At 44.5% G+C, this 16324-nt stretch overlaps 1 protein-coding gene across 3 annotated transcripts; it reads left to right on the plus strand.

The window, feature by feature from the left end:
* The first annotated feature begins 2949 nt into the window (after nt 1-2949).
* On the plus strand, nt 2950-8235 carry LOC128352367 (plasma membrane calcium-transporting ATPase 1-like). Of its 3 annotated transcripts, none has more exons than XM_053312910.1 (3): nt 2950-3080; nt 4630-7327; nt 7424-8235. In XM_053312910.1, exons 2-3 carry the CDS (start codon nt 4642-4644, stop codon nt 8011-8013), a joined length of 3276 nt encoding a protein of 1091 aa, XP_053168885.1. In that variant the 5' UTR covers nt 2950-3080; nt 4630-4641; the 3' UTR covers nt 8014-8235. The 3 variants fall into 3 exon arrangements, with proteins under 3 accessions (XP_053168885.1, XP_053168886.1, XP_053168884.1); XM_053312911.1 differs by having other exon boundaries at nt 4630-6941; nt 7424-7558; XM_053312909.1 differs by having other exon boundaries at nt 4630-8235.
* The last annotated feature ends 8089 nt before the right edge of the window (nt 8236-16324 follow it).

Consider the following 16324-nt stretch of genomic DNA (forward strand, 5'->3'; position numbering starts at 1 on the left):
GAACACAACAGGCAGGGCTCCTGGAGGGGCAGGGGAAAGTACTGCTACACCTGGCTCATCATCGCGCCGCACAGGCTCCTGGGCGATTGCCTTCTCTCCCATAGAGATAGAAAAGGAAGAGCAAAGCATGTCCTTAATTTCCGGCTATAGCTTGGATCTACTTTTCTGAGACAATATATCCTGCGCTGTCTTTTAGCCCACCCCCAAGCATACAATATAGGGGCAATATTTTGCACAATTTACTTCTACGTGTTTTTATTCAAAGAAGCATTTTCAAGGTTTTTAAAAATTAAAACGGGGGTGAGGGGACTCAAACCTTCCCCACATAATAATTGAGTTGAAGGAGCTTTAACTTCTGTCGTTTATTCTGCTGCGGCAGATCAATGATAAAAGCCCTGGATTTCGGCAGTGTCTCCTATGAGCCGCTGTCAATGTCGTTACCCCTCGAACTTCAGCAAAGCAGGGCTGCGAAAATAAACAGGACATTCGCTCTGCAAACCAAAGAGCTCTCTCTTTGTCCCCTTCCCCGCTCTTCCTATTTCCAAAGCAGCCCAAGGGCAGTTCTCCGAGGAGGCTGGGGGCATTCGAGGGGCTGCGCTGCTCTGCGGTGGCTCTGTCCTTAGCCTGTCTTCTAAACGGTGGGGGCAGTAGCAGGAGAGACAACTCGGGATTCTTAAAGAGACAACGTGCTTCCTCGCTGCCCCATTAGTCATTAGCCATCCCCAGTTGCCGAGCAGGTCTGTGGCAGCCGGGCCAGGGCCGTCCTTCGGAGGGTGCGGAGCTGGGGGCGCGTCGCTCCCCCTCTGCCACACTTCATGTCTGCCACCGCTCCGCTCCTGCATGCAGCGCGCCGCTAAGGAGCTCGATCACGTTCTGGAGAGCGGCAACTCAACCTCCCAGCATGTGGGGGGGGGGCATTGGCTGAGTATGGGGCGTGGTTGGGCCTGGCCAGTGGTGCAGCTATGTTGTTCCAGCCAGAGCCTGCCCCTAGTGCCTTATCATGGGGCCCCATACAGAGGTTGTTTCGAAGCTGATGAAAGCAACGATGTCTTTTGGAGACCTTCTAAATTATCTCGGGCAACTTCCCGAGGGAGGGAGGAGAGGGGTGTATGGACAGGTGAAAGAAAGGTGGGAGGGAAAATAAAGAGGAGAGAGCGAGGAGAAAAGGGGGGGAAAGACAATGGAAGAAAGGGAGGGAGAGACAGAGAAAGAGAGAAGGGAAGGGGGGAAGGGGAAAGGGAGGAAGATGGAAGGAGGGAGGCAGCTTTTCCTTCAAGGAAAAGTCCTGCCCACATTTCCCTTCAACCTCTTCCTGTACTTATTTAAAGGTGGGGAGTGTGTGTGCCTCCTTGTTCCTTGCAAAAGTGAGGTGAAAACAGAGCAAGCCTTTAAAAAACAAACAAGCATCAAAGAGCCTTGTGACACCTTGGAAGGATCTTCAGTTCCTGCATCAACTGCACGTGTGCTTCAGTCCAGGAAATGTAGGATTCAAGTCAATGTGCTGGCCAGTCAGTTTAAGATACCTCACAAGGCACTTGGTTGTCCTTTTGCGGCAACCTACTTGAATGCGGCTCTTCTCTGCCCCTTTGAGAGCATTTGATGATTCTTCTTGTGGAGGGGAGAAGGAGAGGCTTTTTGAGAACATGTCCTTCGCACTCTCTTTCCCCACCCCTTCTCTTTTGAAGGGCCAGGCAGAAAAAGAAGGGCCGTCCCTATTTTGGCTTCCTAATGGGATTCCATCAGGGTTAAAATCAGCAAATGTCTTTTCCTAGGGAGACCTACACTCAAGCCCACTCCCTTCTGCATCCAGGAAATCAGCACTGGCTTTGCAGGGATCCATTGAGTGGATTGAGGAAAAGAGTCCTCTAGGGCAGGAATTTCATTCATTCATTTATTTTTATTTTTTATACCGCCCAAAACACAAGTTCTCTGGGCAGTTTACAAGAGAATAAAAATAACCAATAAAAAGATTAAAACATTTCAACAATTAAAATGTATGAGTTAAAACTATTAAAACACAATTAAAACAGTATCTAATTAAAAGCCTGGGTGAACAAATGTGTCTTGACTGCCCTTTTAAAAGTTGTAAGAGATGGGGAGGCTCTTATTTCAGCAGGAAGTGTGTTCCAAAGCCTGGGGGATGCAATGGAGAAGGACCATCCCTGAGTAGCCACCAGACGAACCGGTGGCATCTGCAGACGAACCTCTCCAGATGAGGTTTCCCACACAAATTTCCCACACAAAGCCCAAACACATTTGGGGTATTCCCAATCACCCCGGATCAGTTCCATTAATAGAGCTGCTGCAGTCATACTTTGCACAGGGTGCCAAAAGCCCAATAACCTGAATAAAAAGAAGGCAAAGGAACTCCACTTGGAATGGAGTTCCACGGTCTAGGCAGCTCCACACAAAAAAGGCCTTGCTTCCCATAGGTGTCCACCACACTTCATATGTAGGGGAGACACAGCAGGGCCACCAGTGAATGGGAATTTTCATATGGGAGAAGGCAGTCTTTGGCATATCATGGTCATAGATCCTGTAGGGCTTTAAATACCAGAACCAGAACTGTAACATGGGAGCCAGTGAAATTGATGTAACATTGTATTTCTGTGTTTCTTATTATACACTCTAGTTCGTAGTTTGGCAGCTGCGTTCTGAACTAGTTGTGTCTAACCATTCTTCAGAAGCAGCACCATGTAGAGTACATTATAGCAGTATAAACTGGATGCAACCACGTTCCTGCTGTGGGAGGAGCACAATGGTTTCAGGGTTTCAGTTGCTGCACTCCTGCTCTGAAAGGTAAAAAGCAGTCGGGTTTTGCATGTGAGCATGTTGGCACATTACATCTACTCACAACAGGGTGTGTCATACACACTTAGAAGGGCCAAGGATCATGGGAGCACAAGCCATGGTTTCATTGGCAGCTGGTAGCATTCTGATTCCATCACCCTCTGCTGTAACTGCCACTTTGGTCAGTTACTGAGCAAAGTGCAGAAAGGACAGAGCCTGAGATATGGGAGTACAGGCATTTTTCAACCTTGGAGCGAGGCCAGAGTTATAGTGGGACTGCTGGACTGGGGGTGAGTTGGTAATTTGGAACTAGAATAAGATTGTGGCAAAACTGTGGAGTAGAATTGTACAATGGTTCAGACAATGGCATTTGAAGGATGCTGCTGGGTCAGGTCACGATAGACTTGTAGAACCAAAGGGATGTGCATTTGTGGATCAACTATGGACTGACTAAAAGTCTCCCAAACTTGCAGGTTGCTTTTTTCAGGGAGCCCTCTCCTTTATCCCAGCCAGGTTTGCTTCACCTCTTCTCACTGCTTCATCTATAGCCTCCCAAACAAATGCATATTCAACAAGAGTATTTCCAGTAGGTCTTGTTGTTTCAAGCTGGTCTTTCTTCCCAGCAATTTTATGTATGAATACAGTCAGCTTAGATAGTTCTCCTGCCTAACTAGATCAAGCAACTGACTGTTTAAGGGACCGGAGGTTGATCTCCAAAAACCACTCTCTCTCTCTCTCTCTCTGTGTGTGTGTGTGTGTGTGTGTGTGTGTGTGTGTGTGTGTGTGTGTGTGTAATGCTGCGGCATTAGAAATCAACTTAGTAAACTAATACCGGTGAGGAGGTGGTGCCCAAAATTCCTTCTGAGAAGCTGCCAGTGCATGTTGGCATTAATAGCCAGTAGCTGCAGTGCACTGGGTACCAGTCCCCCAAAACAAATGTATAACTTCTGAACTGCTAAACTATTTACCTTCTAGAAATGGAAATCTTTTAGATTGAAGTACATCTTTTGTATGAATGAAACAGAAACTGCGCTGTTGTAAAAATGGCTGTACCGATGCAGGTAGAGTGTGCCCCACTCTACCCGTGTGTCATTTTTCATTTTCAATATATGAGGAGCACTTGTAAATTAATTTTTTAGAGCATAGTGCATTGCATTGCAGGATTATAGTAATGCTCTTCTCATTGTATGTTCCCAGCATCATGTAGTTGGAGGGATACTGTCTCAAAATGTGCAACCCCTTTAGCTAAAGTAGCCAACAGATGCCGGTGATCTATTAATTTCTCCTTTTAAAGTTTGTCTGAATTAAGACAATCTCACATATTATGCTTTACAAATGAGGCTGCACATACCCACACTTTGCTTTGTACTTTCTGCTTTTCCTCCATCATCATCATCATCATCATCATCATCATCATTAATAATTCAATATCTATACCGCCCTTCCAAAAATGGCTCAGAGCGGTTTACAAAGAGAAATAAACAAATAAGATGGCTCCCTGACCCCAAAGGGCTCACATTCTAAAAATAAACATAATACACACACCAGCAACAGTCACTGGAAGTACTGTGCTGGGAGTGGATAGGGCCAGTTACTCTCCCCCTGCTAAATAAAGAGAATCACCACGGTAAAAGGTGCCTCTTTGCCCAGTTAGCAGGGGTATGCCATTTTCCCAGTTTTAAGATAGTACTGGAGAAAGGGTTAATTTTTGAACCCACCCCCATTGCCACCAAACCCTTCAGTGCCAAAGCTTTACAGTAGTAAATATATGCAAGAGTGTTTGTAAACTTCAGATTTTATTCCAATTAAATGTTTATGGATTGTCATTGCAAATTACAGGACATCAGCACAATGGTGACTCCAGTAAGCATCGTGGCAAAAGACTTGACTATCACTCTCTCGGAGCTAAGAAACTTGATGGAGTTACGAAAAACAGATGCAGTCAAGAAAATACAGGCAAACTACGGTGACATCAATCAACTCTGTAAACGGTTGAAAACTTCTCCCACGGATGGGATATATGGTATCCCATCAGAACTGGATACAAGGAGAACTGTATTTGGAAAAAACTACATACCTCCTAAGAAACCCCAGACATTCTTGGAGCTGGTATGGGACGCACTGCAGGATCCCACATTATGCTTTTTAATAATAGCGGCCCTCATATCACTGGGGCTTTCATTTTATAACCCACCAGGAGGAAGTGCCGCAGCATGCCATGCCACGGACATGGAGGAAGAAGACGAAGAGGAGGAGATGGATTGGATAGAGGGCTGTGCAATACTCCTGTCAGTTCTTTGTGTCGTGCTGGTAACAGCTTTCAATGACTGGAGTAAAGAGAAACAATTTCAAGGGCTGCAGCGTCGCATTGAGAGCGAACAGAAGTTCACTGTAATTCGGAAAGGGGAAGTAATCCAGGTGCCAATAACTGACTTGGTGGTTGGGGACGTTGCACAGATCAAATATGGTGACCTTATTCCAGCTGATGGTTTGCTTCTCCAAGGACATGATCTGAAAGTTGATGAGAGTTCCCTCACAGGCGAATCAGATCATGTCAAGAAGTCTTTGACAGCAGACCCCATGTTGCTTTCAGGTACCCATGTCATGGAAGGCTCTGGGAAAATGGTGATTACAGCTGTCGGTATAAATTCACAGGCAGGAATTATCCTCAGTTTACTTGGAGTTGGGGAGACAAGTGAAAAAACAAAAGACAAAGACAACAAGGCTAAAAAGACAAAGGACTCTTCCGAGGCACCAAAAAATCTAGACACTGTAGATACAGAAAGGGGGGATGAAGATGTAGAGATCAAAACAAATGAAGAAGAAAAACCCAAAAAAGCCCCTTCACACAAAAAGGAAAAATCAGTTCTGCAAGCAAAACTGACCAGATTAGCAGTTCAGATTGGCAAAGGAGGACTGGCCATGTCTATACTCACTGTTATTGTCCTTCTAGCCCGTTTTTTCATTATAAATTTTGTGATGATGAAGCTTGTTTGGACTAAGGAATGCACACCACTGTACCTACGAAGGATCTTGAAGGACCTGATCATTGGTGTTACCATTTTGGTCGTAGCAGTGCCAGAGGGCCTTCCACTTGCAGTCACCATCTCACTTGCATACTCAGTGAAGCAAATGATGAAAGATAACAACCTAGTGAGACATTTGGATGCCTGTGAAACTATGGGCAATGCAACAACAATTTGCTCAGATAAAACAGGAACCTTAACCATGAACAGAATGACAGTAGTCCAAGCCTTCATTAGTAACACGCATCATAGAGTTATTCCTGAACTTCACTTAGTTCATCCCACTACTTTGGATTGTCTGCGAAAAGGTATTGCTACTAACTGTGCATATACTTCCCAAATAGCGAGTCCTGAAAGAAGAGGGGGCCTGCCCCGCCAACTGGGCAATAAAACGGAATGTGCTTTGCTGAGCTTTCTTCTAGAATTAAAACAGGATTACGAAGCTATAAGGAAGATGATACCAGAAGAGCAGCTGTATAAAGTATACACCTTCAATTCTGAAAGGAAATCTATGAGCACAGTTTTGAAAAATGATGATGGTAGTTATCAAATGTTCACCAAAGGTGCATCTGAAATAGTCCTTCAGAAGTGCTGTTTCATACTGAATGAGGATGGGGAATCTGTAGCTTTTGAAGAAGAAGACTATGCCCTCATGATCAAGAATGTGATTGACCCCATGGCCTCCGAGGGACTCCGGACCATTTGTCTAGCTTTCAGAGATTTCCCAGCCGACGATGAGGAACCAGATTGGGACGATGAGGATGACATCATCAAAGACCTGACATGTATCTCAATTGTTGGTATTGAAGATCCAGTGAGACCCGAAGTTCCCGAAGCAATAAGAAAATGTCAGAATGCCGGCATTGTTGTGCGTATGGTCACTGGGGATAACTTTAATACAGCTCGTGCGATAGCTGTAAAATGTGGCATCCTTCAACCCGGGGATAACTTTTTGTGCCTGGAGGGGAAAGAGTTTAATAGACGAATACGCAATTCAGAAGGGGAGATAGAACAAGAGCTTTTTGACAAGGTTTGGCCTACACTTCGTGTGCTTGCAAGGTCCTCGCCTTCTGACAAGTACAACTTAGTAGACGGGATCATTAACAGCAACGTCACCAAACAAAGGCAAGTGGTAGCAGTAACTGGTGATGGTACGAATGATGCGCCTGCATTAAAAAGAGCAGATGTTGGCTTTGCAATGGGTATCGCTGGAACAGATGTCGCTAAGGAAGCTTCGGATATCATTCTAACGGATGACAACTTCTCAAGCATTGTAAAAGCGGTGATGTGGGGCAGGAATGTATATGACAGCATTTCCAAATTCCTTCAGTTTCAGCTCACTGTCAATATTGTAGCAGTGATTGTTGCCTTTACGGGAGCATGCATCACACAGAATTCCCCTCTGAAAGCTGTTCAGATGCTGTGGGTCAATCTCATCATGGATACATTTGCTTCTCTTGCACTAGCAACAGAAAAACCAACAGAAGCTCTGTTGAAACGGAAACCTTACGGTAGAAATAAACCTCTTATCTCTCAGATAATGATGAAAAATATTTTATTCCAATCCATTTATCAACTTGCCGTTGTCTTCACGCTTCTTTTTGCAGGTGAAACATTATTTGATATAGAAAATGGACGGACTGCAGCGCCAGAGGGCCCACCGACTCAGCATTACACAATTGTATTTAATGCTTTTGTAATGATGCAGATTTTTAATGAAATCAATGCACGGAAGGTTCATGGGGAAAGGAATGTTTTCGAAGGAATATTCACAAATAGCATCTTTTGTTGTATCTTTGTGGGAACATTGATTGTACAGATCCTCATTGTTCAAGTTGGAGGGAAACCATTCAGTTGTGCATCTCTAACACTGGAGCAATGGCTGTGGTCAATCTTCCTTGGCATAGGGTCACTATTATGGGGACAGCTGATTGTGAGTATTCCAAACAAGTGTTTATGCTTTCTGAAGGAAGTTGGTGAAGAAATTGTTGAAGCAGAAGATGAAATTTTTGAAGAAGAAGTAGCTGAAGAAGAAAAAGAGATTGACTATGGTGAGAGGGAATTCCTTCAAAGTCGCCTTCTGTGGGTTAGGGGCCTAACCAGAATACAGACGCAGTGTAGAGTTGTGAATGCATTTCGTGCATCCTTATATGATGACTTAGAAGCAGCAACCATGGGTCCCGATGAAATGGTTTAGAAGCAGTAGACTTTTTTAGCCTATTTGGGCAAAAGCATTTAAAATGAAAATAGCTAGCCAGTTAATATTCTCTTAATGTCTGGGTCTGAGCATTCTGCAAACCATGCTTTTTAGCTCCCAGGCTGCAATTCTTAGGGGAATGGGAATAGATTTGGAAACAAATAGGTTACGTTTTGTTGTTAACAAGCAAAGATTATTCAATAATAAAAATGCTAAAAACTTCTTTACTCTTATTGCTCAATTTTTTAATAATGTACCAGAATAATGATTAACGTAATTATCTACCAAAATAATAATTAAATAAGCATAGAAAGCGAAACACTTTAGACCACAGACTCTACCTTCACCCTGGTATATACTGTAATCTCTATAATTCTTCTATTATGGCCTTCTATTCAAATGTTCCAATAAGAAGTTCTTTGCAATTGACAATCCTCTGTTCAGTCTAGCTGGAGGAGATTCTAAATTTCTTCCTGGATCCACTCTTTTATACGGGTCCAGAAGACATTATATGGACACAGCTTTTCCCAGTAGAGTGCACAAGAACAGAGGGAAACCAATTCTGCCAAGCCTCTCCCCATCACACAGCTTTTAAAGGGACAGATGGCCTGTCTAGAATGGAACCTGACAACTCACCCTCTACCTCGAGAGACTCAAGAACCAATCCGTGAGATTTCCAGACAATGGTATATTTGCACTGCGTATGTGCAGTTATTACTTGACGTACCCCCACCCCCGGACCCATGACGTGGCAGGAAACCTGAGCTTGCCAGCAAATGAACACTCAACAGGGAACAGCATGCAGTCTCCACAGAGCCAGCTTGAGTGCTGGTGTGACTTCCGGCCACGCCCCTGATATAGACCCTGGTGTCATGAGACAACCAGCCAAGGCAGCCCCACCTCCCTGGCCCTCACACACACACACACCCCTTTCCTTTCTTGCAGTTGCTTACCTTCTGGGCGTGCTGAGGCTGGGGTTTCAAAGCCCTGTCCTTGGCACATCCAGAAGGTAAGCAACTGCATGGAGGAGAGGGTGGCATGCAAAGGAGGTGGAGTTGGCTAGGATAACACAGCCCCACTGTTAATGGAACTGATGTAATCACCTGGGGGAAGGCCGTGGGGGGGGCAGAACTGGGGAGGCTGTTTGGGCAAGGTAATTGATAATTGAGAGGGTGGTGGCCTCCCAACTGCTCCAGGCAGTTGCTTAACTCTGGAGGAAACTGATTATCTAGACCCATTTTCAAACTGGTTTTCGGGTGGGCTATGGGATAGAGAGTGCTTTGGTCGATGGTTGGATGGTCTGCAATGGGGAATTGACAGACGGAGTGTGACTTTGTTGGTCCTTTTGGATCTCTCGGCGGCTTTCAATACTATCAACCATAGTATCCTTCTAGAGGGTCTGAGTGGGTTCAGAGTAGGATGCACTGCTCTACAGTGGTTCCACTCCTACCAATCAGGCAGATTCCAGATGATTTCACTTGGAGACAAAATGCGGCAGCCAGGTTGGTCTCTGGGTCATCTCGAAGAGACTATATTGCTCCTATATTAAAAGAAGTAGTCTGGCTACCAATAGGTTTCTGGGCAAAATACAAGGTGCTGGTTATAACCTATAAAGACCTAAACAGCTTAGGCCCTGGGTATATAATACAACATCTTCTTCAATATGAACCCCATCACCCATTGAAGTCATCTGGAGAGGTTCGTCTGCAGTTGCCCCCAGCTCATATTGTTCTTATCTTCTCCCTCTCCCATAACACTAGAACCAGGGGTCATCCCATGAAATTGATTGCCAGGAAATCTAGGACCAGCAAAAGGAAGTACTTTTTCACACAATGCACAATCCACTTGTGGAATTCTCTGCCATGAGATGTGGTGACAGCCAACAACCTGGATGGCTTTTAGAGGGGTTTGGATAATTTCATAGAGGAGAGGTCTATTGATGGCTACTAGTTGGAGGGCTGTAGGCCACCTCCAGCCTTGGGGGCGGAGTGCCTCTGGGTACCAGTTGTGGGGGAGTAACAGCAGGAGAGAGGGCATGCCCTCAACTCCTGCCTGTGGCTTCCAGTGGCATCTGGTGGGCCACTGTGAAAAAAAGGATGCTGGACTAGATGGGCCTTGGGCCTGATCCAGCAGGGCTGTTCTTATGTTCTTCTGTTCTCCCTCATCTGTTGATGCACAGGGTGGGGGGGATTCTCTGTTGTGACCCAGAGACCCTGGAATGTGCACCCTGCTGAAATAAGAGCCTTCCCATCTCTGACAACTCTTAAAAGAGTCTCTAAAGACACATTTATTCACCCCAACATTTAACCGGACTTGTGGTTTTAAATAGTTTTAAAGTTTTAATTCCAGTTTGGACAGAACTATCAAAACAGCTGCCTGATTGCATGAAGTGGAACATGGAAGGCACATCTTCCCACCCCCAACCTGGCACACCATTCCATATATTAACCATATCAACCTGGCACACCATTCCATATATTAACCATGGTGGTTTGGATGGTCCACCCCATGTGACTATTTGGGGACAAAATGGCACACGTGCATGCACACAATCTTCTGCACAAGATTAATCAGCCAAACTATCTCATCTGAACTATATCTCTACCCTAACATGGCTGCATTGATGTTTGTTTGGTACAGTGCTCGATGAACTTTATCTCATCTAGGAGTTAACACCAAAATATAGTGCTCAAATTCAAAGAAGAATAAGGCTGCCGAACCTTCCTATTAGTAGTCCTACTTAGAACTTGTAGCATCAGCAAATGCAGCTTGTTAGCCTGTCTGAAGGTGTATGGATTTGTTCAGACGAGACATGGTGCCTCCTTGGTTGCAGGCACAGCTGAACTCCACATGACCTGCCATCACTGTACAAGTTCTTCCTTCCTTTACAGCTTATCTTAACCCTCAGCTTCAAGTGAGATTTGGGGCTCAGTTTTCTGAAGCAAGTAGGTTACCAAAAGCCGAGATTGGTGGGTTCAGACATCACAACCCATCTCAGCATATTCTAACCTAGAAAGGCAGTAGGCACTCATGCAGGGATTGGAGGGGGGCGCATATGTTCTTGAGGCTGAGGTCACACAGAGGTCAGCAGTAGCTAGGTATCACACGACATCTGAACCCACCCTATGTGTAAGAATTGAGAAGTTACCTGCTTAAATTCTTTCTTCTACACCAAGGCACCACACACAATCTGCACTATCATACTTTACATATTGACATTAATTTACAAATCTCACTTTACAATTCCTCTACACAATCTTACTTTATATATGGCCACCCTACCCCAAAACTATAATAAACCACTTGTACTGAGTAGGTGTATCCAATAAGACTTCTGAGCAAACACATATGGGATCAGACTGTGAGTACTTTTTCATGTTATGAAATCAGGAGCTCTGTATCTGTATTGTGTATGCCAAGTATACTGGATTACCATAATCCTATTAGCACATTATGTTCTGCACATGGATAATCTAGCCCTATTCACACATTATATTCAACACTTGAACAATCTCTCTTCAGTGTTATTCTCATGTTACATTGGATTAAAAAAGAGTGGTACACTTCCTATCTGTACTGTGAATTTGGGGGACCTATATCCAGGTTCACTTTTTAAATGAACGCAGTTGCAGTCAGTGACACAAAAGCATGTACATACAGAAATCTGAATATAGGTACAACATGATGTTTGAATAGAGCTCTTGCATGGCATGTCTTTTTCTTACTCTTTATGCACTGAATGTATATTATTTATTTATTTATTTATCTATCTATCTATCTATCTATCTATCTATTTATTTATTTATTTATTCAATTTTTATACCACCCTTCCAAGCTGGCTCAGGGTGGTTTACAATGCCACAGTTAGGCACATTTGCCCCCAGGCCCCTGTCATATGTACACCATAGACCAGAAGTGGGCAGAAGGTAGATCAGGATCTACTAGTTGATCTCTGGATGGTTTTCAGAATATCAGCAAGGTCTTCCGACTCCCAAGTGTACCAAAATGTCAAATAGAATATGGCCCTGCACTACTTGAATCTCTCTTAGCCTCTGTGCCCCTCACCTGTAAAATATGAGTATTAAGTGGTTGACTTTGGCAAGATCTCCAAGCGGCTCTGCTGGCTGTTTTAAGAGCGTTGTGTTAGAATCTGTGGTGTCAGTTTGTTCTTGTATATGAAAGTTATCCCTGGGTATGGCTCATAGGGTGTAGCCCACCATTTTGGACCTGAGAGTGCTCTCCTGAAGCCCAGTTGTGCATCTGCCTTCAGTGGTAGACTTTGGAGTTCAAAACAGATCCTGCAAGCCTGAAATTCACCCACCTCTGTTGTAGAGGTTACAGTGAATGTCCAAAACTTACTAAATATCAATATCTATATGCGGATGCTGACAGATTAGTTTCTTGAATGCCAGCGTTCACTGGTGCATGTCCTTGCTTGCCAGATAGACATGGGTGAATACTGACAATCTCATTTTGGGGACTGCAAACATCCTCTGAGTTTTAAACATTCATAAAATTCAACTGGGATTGTCAGTATTCACACTCATCACGTTTGGACATTCACTTTTGACAAATACTATAGAGTACCCACTAATTCGGCAATTTGTGACACCTGTAACTGAGCAAGTCACAGAGAAATTAAAAGAGAAGTGAAGAGGTGGTGAAACAATATTATACTGTGAACTTTCCTTTACCTAAGTCTGCTAAAGTACTTCAAGACATCTCATTGCATCGTCACTTACTCCAGAATATTTTATCCCCATACTCCTAAAGAACAATGCAGAAAAAGTGGAACTTTCAGGAAAACATGACTTCCACCGCAATTATATCCTTCAGGTACATTCATATTGTGGTTACTCTGTATGAGAGATTTCCTGGAGCAAACACCGCTGTTTTGAGACGTTTGTGTCTCAAAAGATTTTGGAAACACCCATCAGGAGGATGGGGTTGCCCAAGCCCATCTAGTCCAGCATCCTGTTTCACACAGTGGCCCACCAGGTGCCACTGGAAGCCTACAGGCAGGAGTTGAGGTCATGCCCTCTCTCCTGTTACTCCCCTGCAACTGGTATTCAGAGGCATCCTGCCTCTGAGGCTGAAGGTGGCCTATAGCCCTCCAACTAGTAGGAGTTGATAGACCTCTCCTCCATGAAGTTATCCATGCCCTCTTAAAGCCATCCAAACTAGTAGCCAACATCACATCTTGTGGCAGAGAGTTCCACAAGTTGATTATGTGTTGTGTAAAAAAGTACTTCTGTTTGTTAGTCCTGAGCTTCCTGGCAATTTCACGGGATGACCCCTGGTTCTAGTGTTATGTGAGAGGGAGAAGATTTTCTCTCTATCCACTTCCTCCACACCATGCATGATTTTATAGACCTCTATCATGTCTCCCCACAGTCACCTTTATTCTAAACTAAAAAGCCCCAGGTGTCGTAGCCTTGCCTCATCAAAATAGAATGAATGAATGAATGAATGAATGAAATGAATGAATGAATGAATGAGGAAGGTGCTCTAGGCCCCTGATCATCTTGGCTGCCCTCTTCTGTACTTTTTCCAGTTCTACGATGTCCTTTTTTAGATGTGGTGACCAGAATTGTACGCAGTACTCCAAGTGTTGCCACACTATAGTTGTGTATAAGGGCATTATAATATTAGCAGTTTTATTTTCAATCCTCTTCAAAATGATCCCTAGTGTGGAATTGGCCTTTTTCACACCTGCCGCATATTGAGTTGATACTTTCAATGAGCTGTCCACCAGGACCCCAAGATCCCTCTCCTGCTCAGTCTCCGACAGCTCAGATCCCATCAACGTATACTTGAAGTTGGGGTTTTTCGTACCTATGTGCATCACCTTACACTTGCCAACACTGAACCGCATTTGCCATTTTGTCGCCCACTCACCCACTTTGGAGAGATCTTTTTGGAGATCCTCACAATCTGTTTTGGATTTCATGACCCTAAAGCACATTTCAGCACATTTGGCCACCTCGCTGCTTACCCCTACTTCTAGATCATTTATGAAGAAATTAAAAAGCACTGGTCCCAGTACAGATCCCTGGGGGACCTCACTTCTTACTTCCCTCAATTGTGAAAACTCTCAATTTATACCTACCCTCTGTTTCTTGTCCTTCAACCAGCTAGCGATCCACATATGTACTTGTCCCCTTATCCCATGAGCGCTAGGTTTTCTCAGGAGTCTTTGATGAGGACCTTTGTCAAAAGCTTTTAGGGAGTCCAGGTATACTATGTCAACTGGATCACCTTTATCAACACACTTGTTGATACCCTCAAAGAACTCCAAAAGTTTTGTGACGCAAAATTTACCTTTGCAGAAGCCATGCTGGTTCTCTCTCAGCAGGGCCTGTTCTTTCATGTGCTTTACAATTTTATCTTTGAGGATGCTTTCCATCAATTTGCCTGGAACGGATGTCAAGCTAACTGGTCTGTAATTTCCTGGATTGCCCTGGATCCGTTTTTGAAAATCTGTGTTACATTGGCTACTTTCCAGTCCTCTGGTACAGAGCCTGATTGTAGGGTTATATATAAGTTATATATTTTTGCAAGGAGGTTGGCAATTTCACATTTGAGTTCTTTGCAGACTCCTGGATGAATGCCATCTGGCCCTGGTGATTTGCTCTTTTTTTAATTTTTCCAGACTGTTTAGAACATCAACTCTTGTCACTTCTATCTGACTCAGTTCTTTAGCCTCCATCCCCAAATAGCATGCTTCAGGAACAGGTATATGCTCAGTATCCTCTGCCATGAAGATGGACACAAAGAACTCATTTAGCTTCTCTGCAACCTCCATATCCTCTTTAATAATGCCTTTCATTCCCTCATTGTCTAATGGTCCAGCCACCTCCCTGGCAAACTTCCTGCTTCTGATGAATTTTAAGAAGTTTTTTTTAATTCCCCTTGATGCTTTTAGCTAAATGTTCCTCAGATTCTCTTTTCACCTCCCTTATTGTCTCCTTACATTTCTTTTGCCAGAGTTTGTGTTACTTTCTATTCTCTTCATTTGGACAGGCATTCCACTTTCCGAAGGAAGTCTTGTCCCCACACTCCAGTCCCAAAGAATACGCAGATGCAATAGGCTTGGGGAAAGGGGCCAAATTTTATTGATGTGGTACAATCAGTGAATTGTGTGAAGCAGACTCCACCCCCTTGCAGTGCAGGCCTAACCAGGCTGGTTTTGGATACTGCTGTCCTTGCCCATGCCCCCAAATGGGCAACACACCCTGACTCTGGATAGAAGCGGGATAAGTCCACTGCATCCCCCTCCTTGTCAACCCATCAGGATCAGTGAACACAACTCCCCAATTATGGGGCCCCGTACAGAGGTTGTTTTGAAGATGATGAAAGCAACTATGTTATTTCGAGACCTTCTAAATTATCTAGGGCAACTTCTCGAAAGAGGGAGGGAGGAGAGGGGTGTATGGACAGGTGAAAGAAAGGTGGGAGTGAAAATAAAAAGGAGAGAGGGAGGGAGGGAGGGGGGAGGGAGGGGAAAAAGAGGGAAAGACATGTAGAAGAAAGGGAGGGAGAGAGAGAGAGGGAACGAAGGAAGGGAAGGACAGCCTTGTGCATCCGAGATGAGGACCCCTTTAAAAAGCCCGCCTGGGTGGTACAATCTGACAAGGACTGGTGTAGTGTCATCTACTGGGTCCTAGCCCAGGAGTGGAAGCATGGTCCCTGGAAACTGACTTGATCCCAGTGGAGGACTGGAACTCAGGACAGCCTAGTGCTTCAGAGATGCAGACGCATCAGAAGAGCCCACCTGGTTGGTGCAATCTGACAGGGTCAGGGAAAATGACAGCCTAGTGCATCAGAGATGCAGACCCATCAGAAAAGCCTGCCTGGTTGAAATCTGTGGGGTAGGTGGAACCACACCTCTAATAGCTAAACCTGTATGCAAAAAATTTGTTGGGGGCAGTGCAATGTGTTGCAATCTGTGGGGTTGGTGGAACACAGACAGTCCTCCAGAAAAGAGCACCCATTGGAGATGTAAAGGGATGGGGGGAGTGGGATACGCTGGTCCCAGCCTAGGATTGGAAGCATGATCCCTAGAAACTGATTGGGGCATTAGCAAAGATGCACAGTTGATTAACTTTGCCCATGTCCCTGCAGCACGAAATGTTCTCAGACAATGTCCAGATTACTAAATGTTACCAGTGTTAATAACAAAACCTCCAATAGCCGAAAATGTGTCCAATAAGTTCTGCTTTGTTCACAAGCAATCACTTGCAAGCTTGTGGACTGCACAAGTCTATTTACTAATGCTGTTGTTAACCAATTGCAAGACTGTGGAGCACAC

Source organism: Hemicordylus capensis, chromosome 3 (assembly GCF_027244095.1).
Source record: "Hemicordylus capensis ecotype Gifberg chromosome 3, rHemCap1.1.pri, whole genome shotgun sequence".
In the NCBI taxonomy this organism is placed as follows: domain Eukaryota; kingdom Metazoa; phylum Chordata; class Lepidosauria; order Squamata; family Cordylidae; genus Hemicordylus; species Hemicordylus capensis.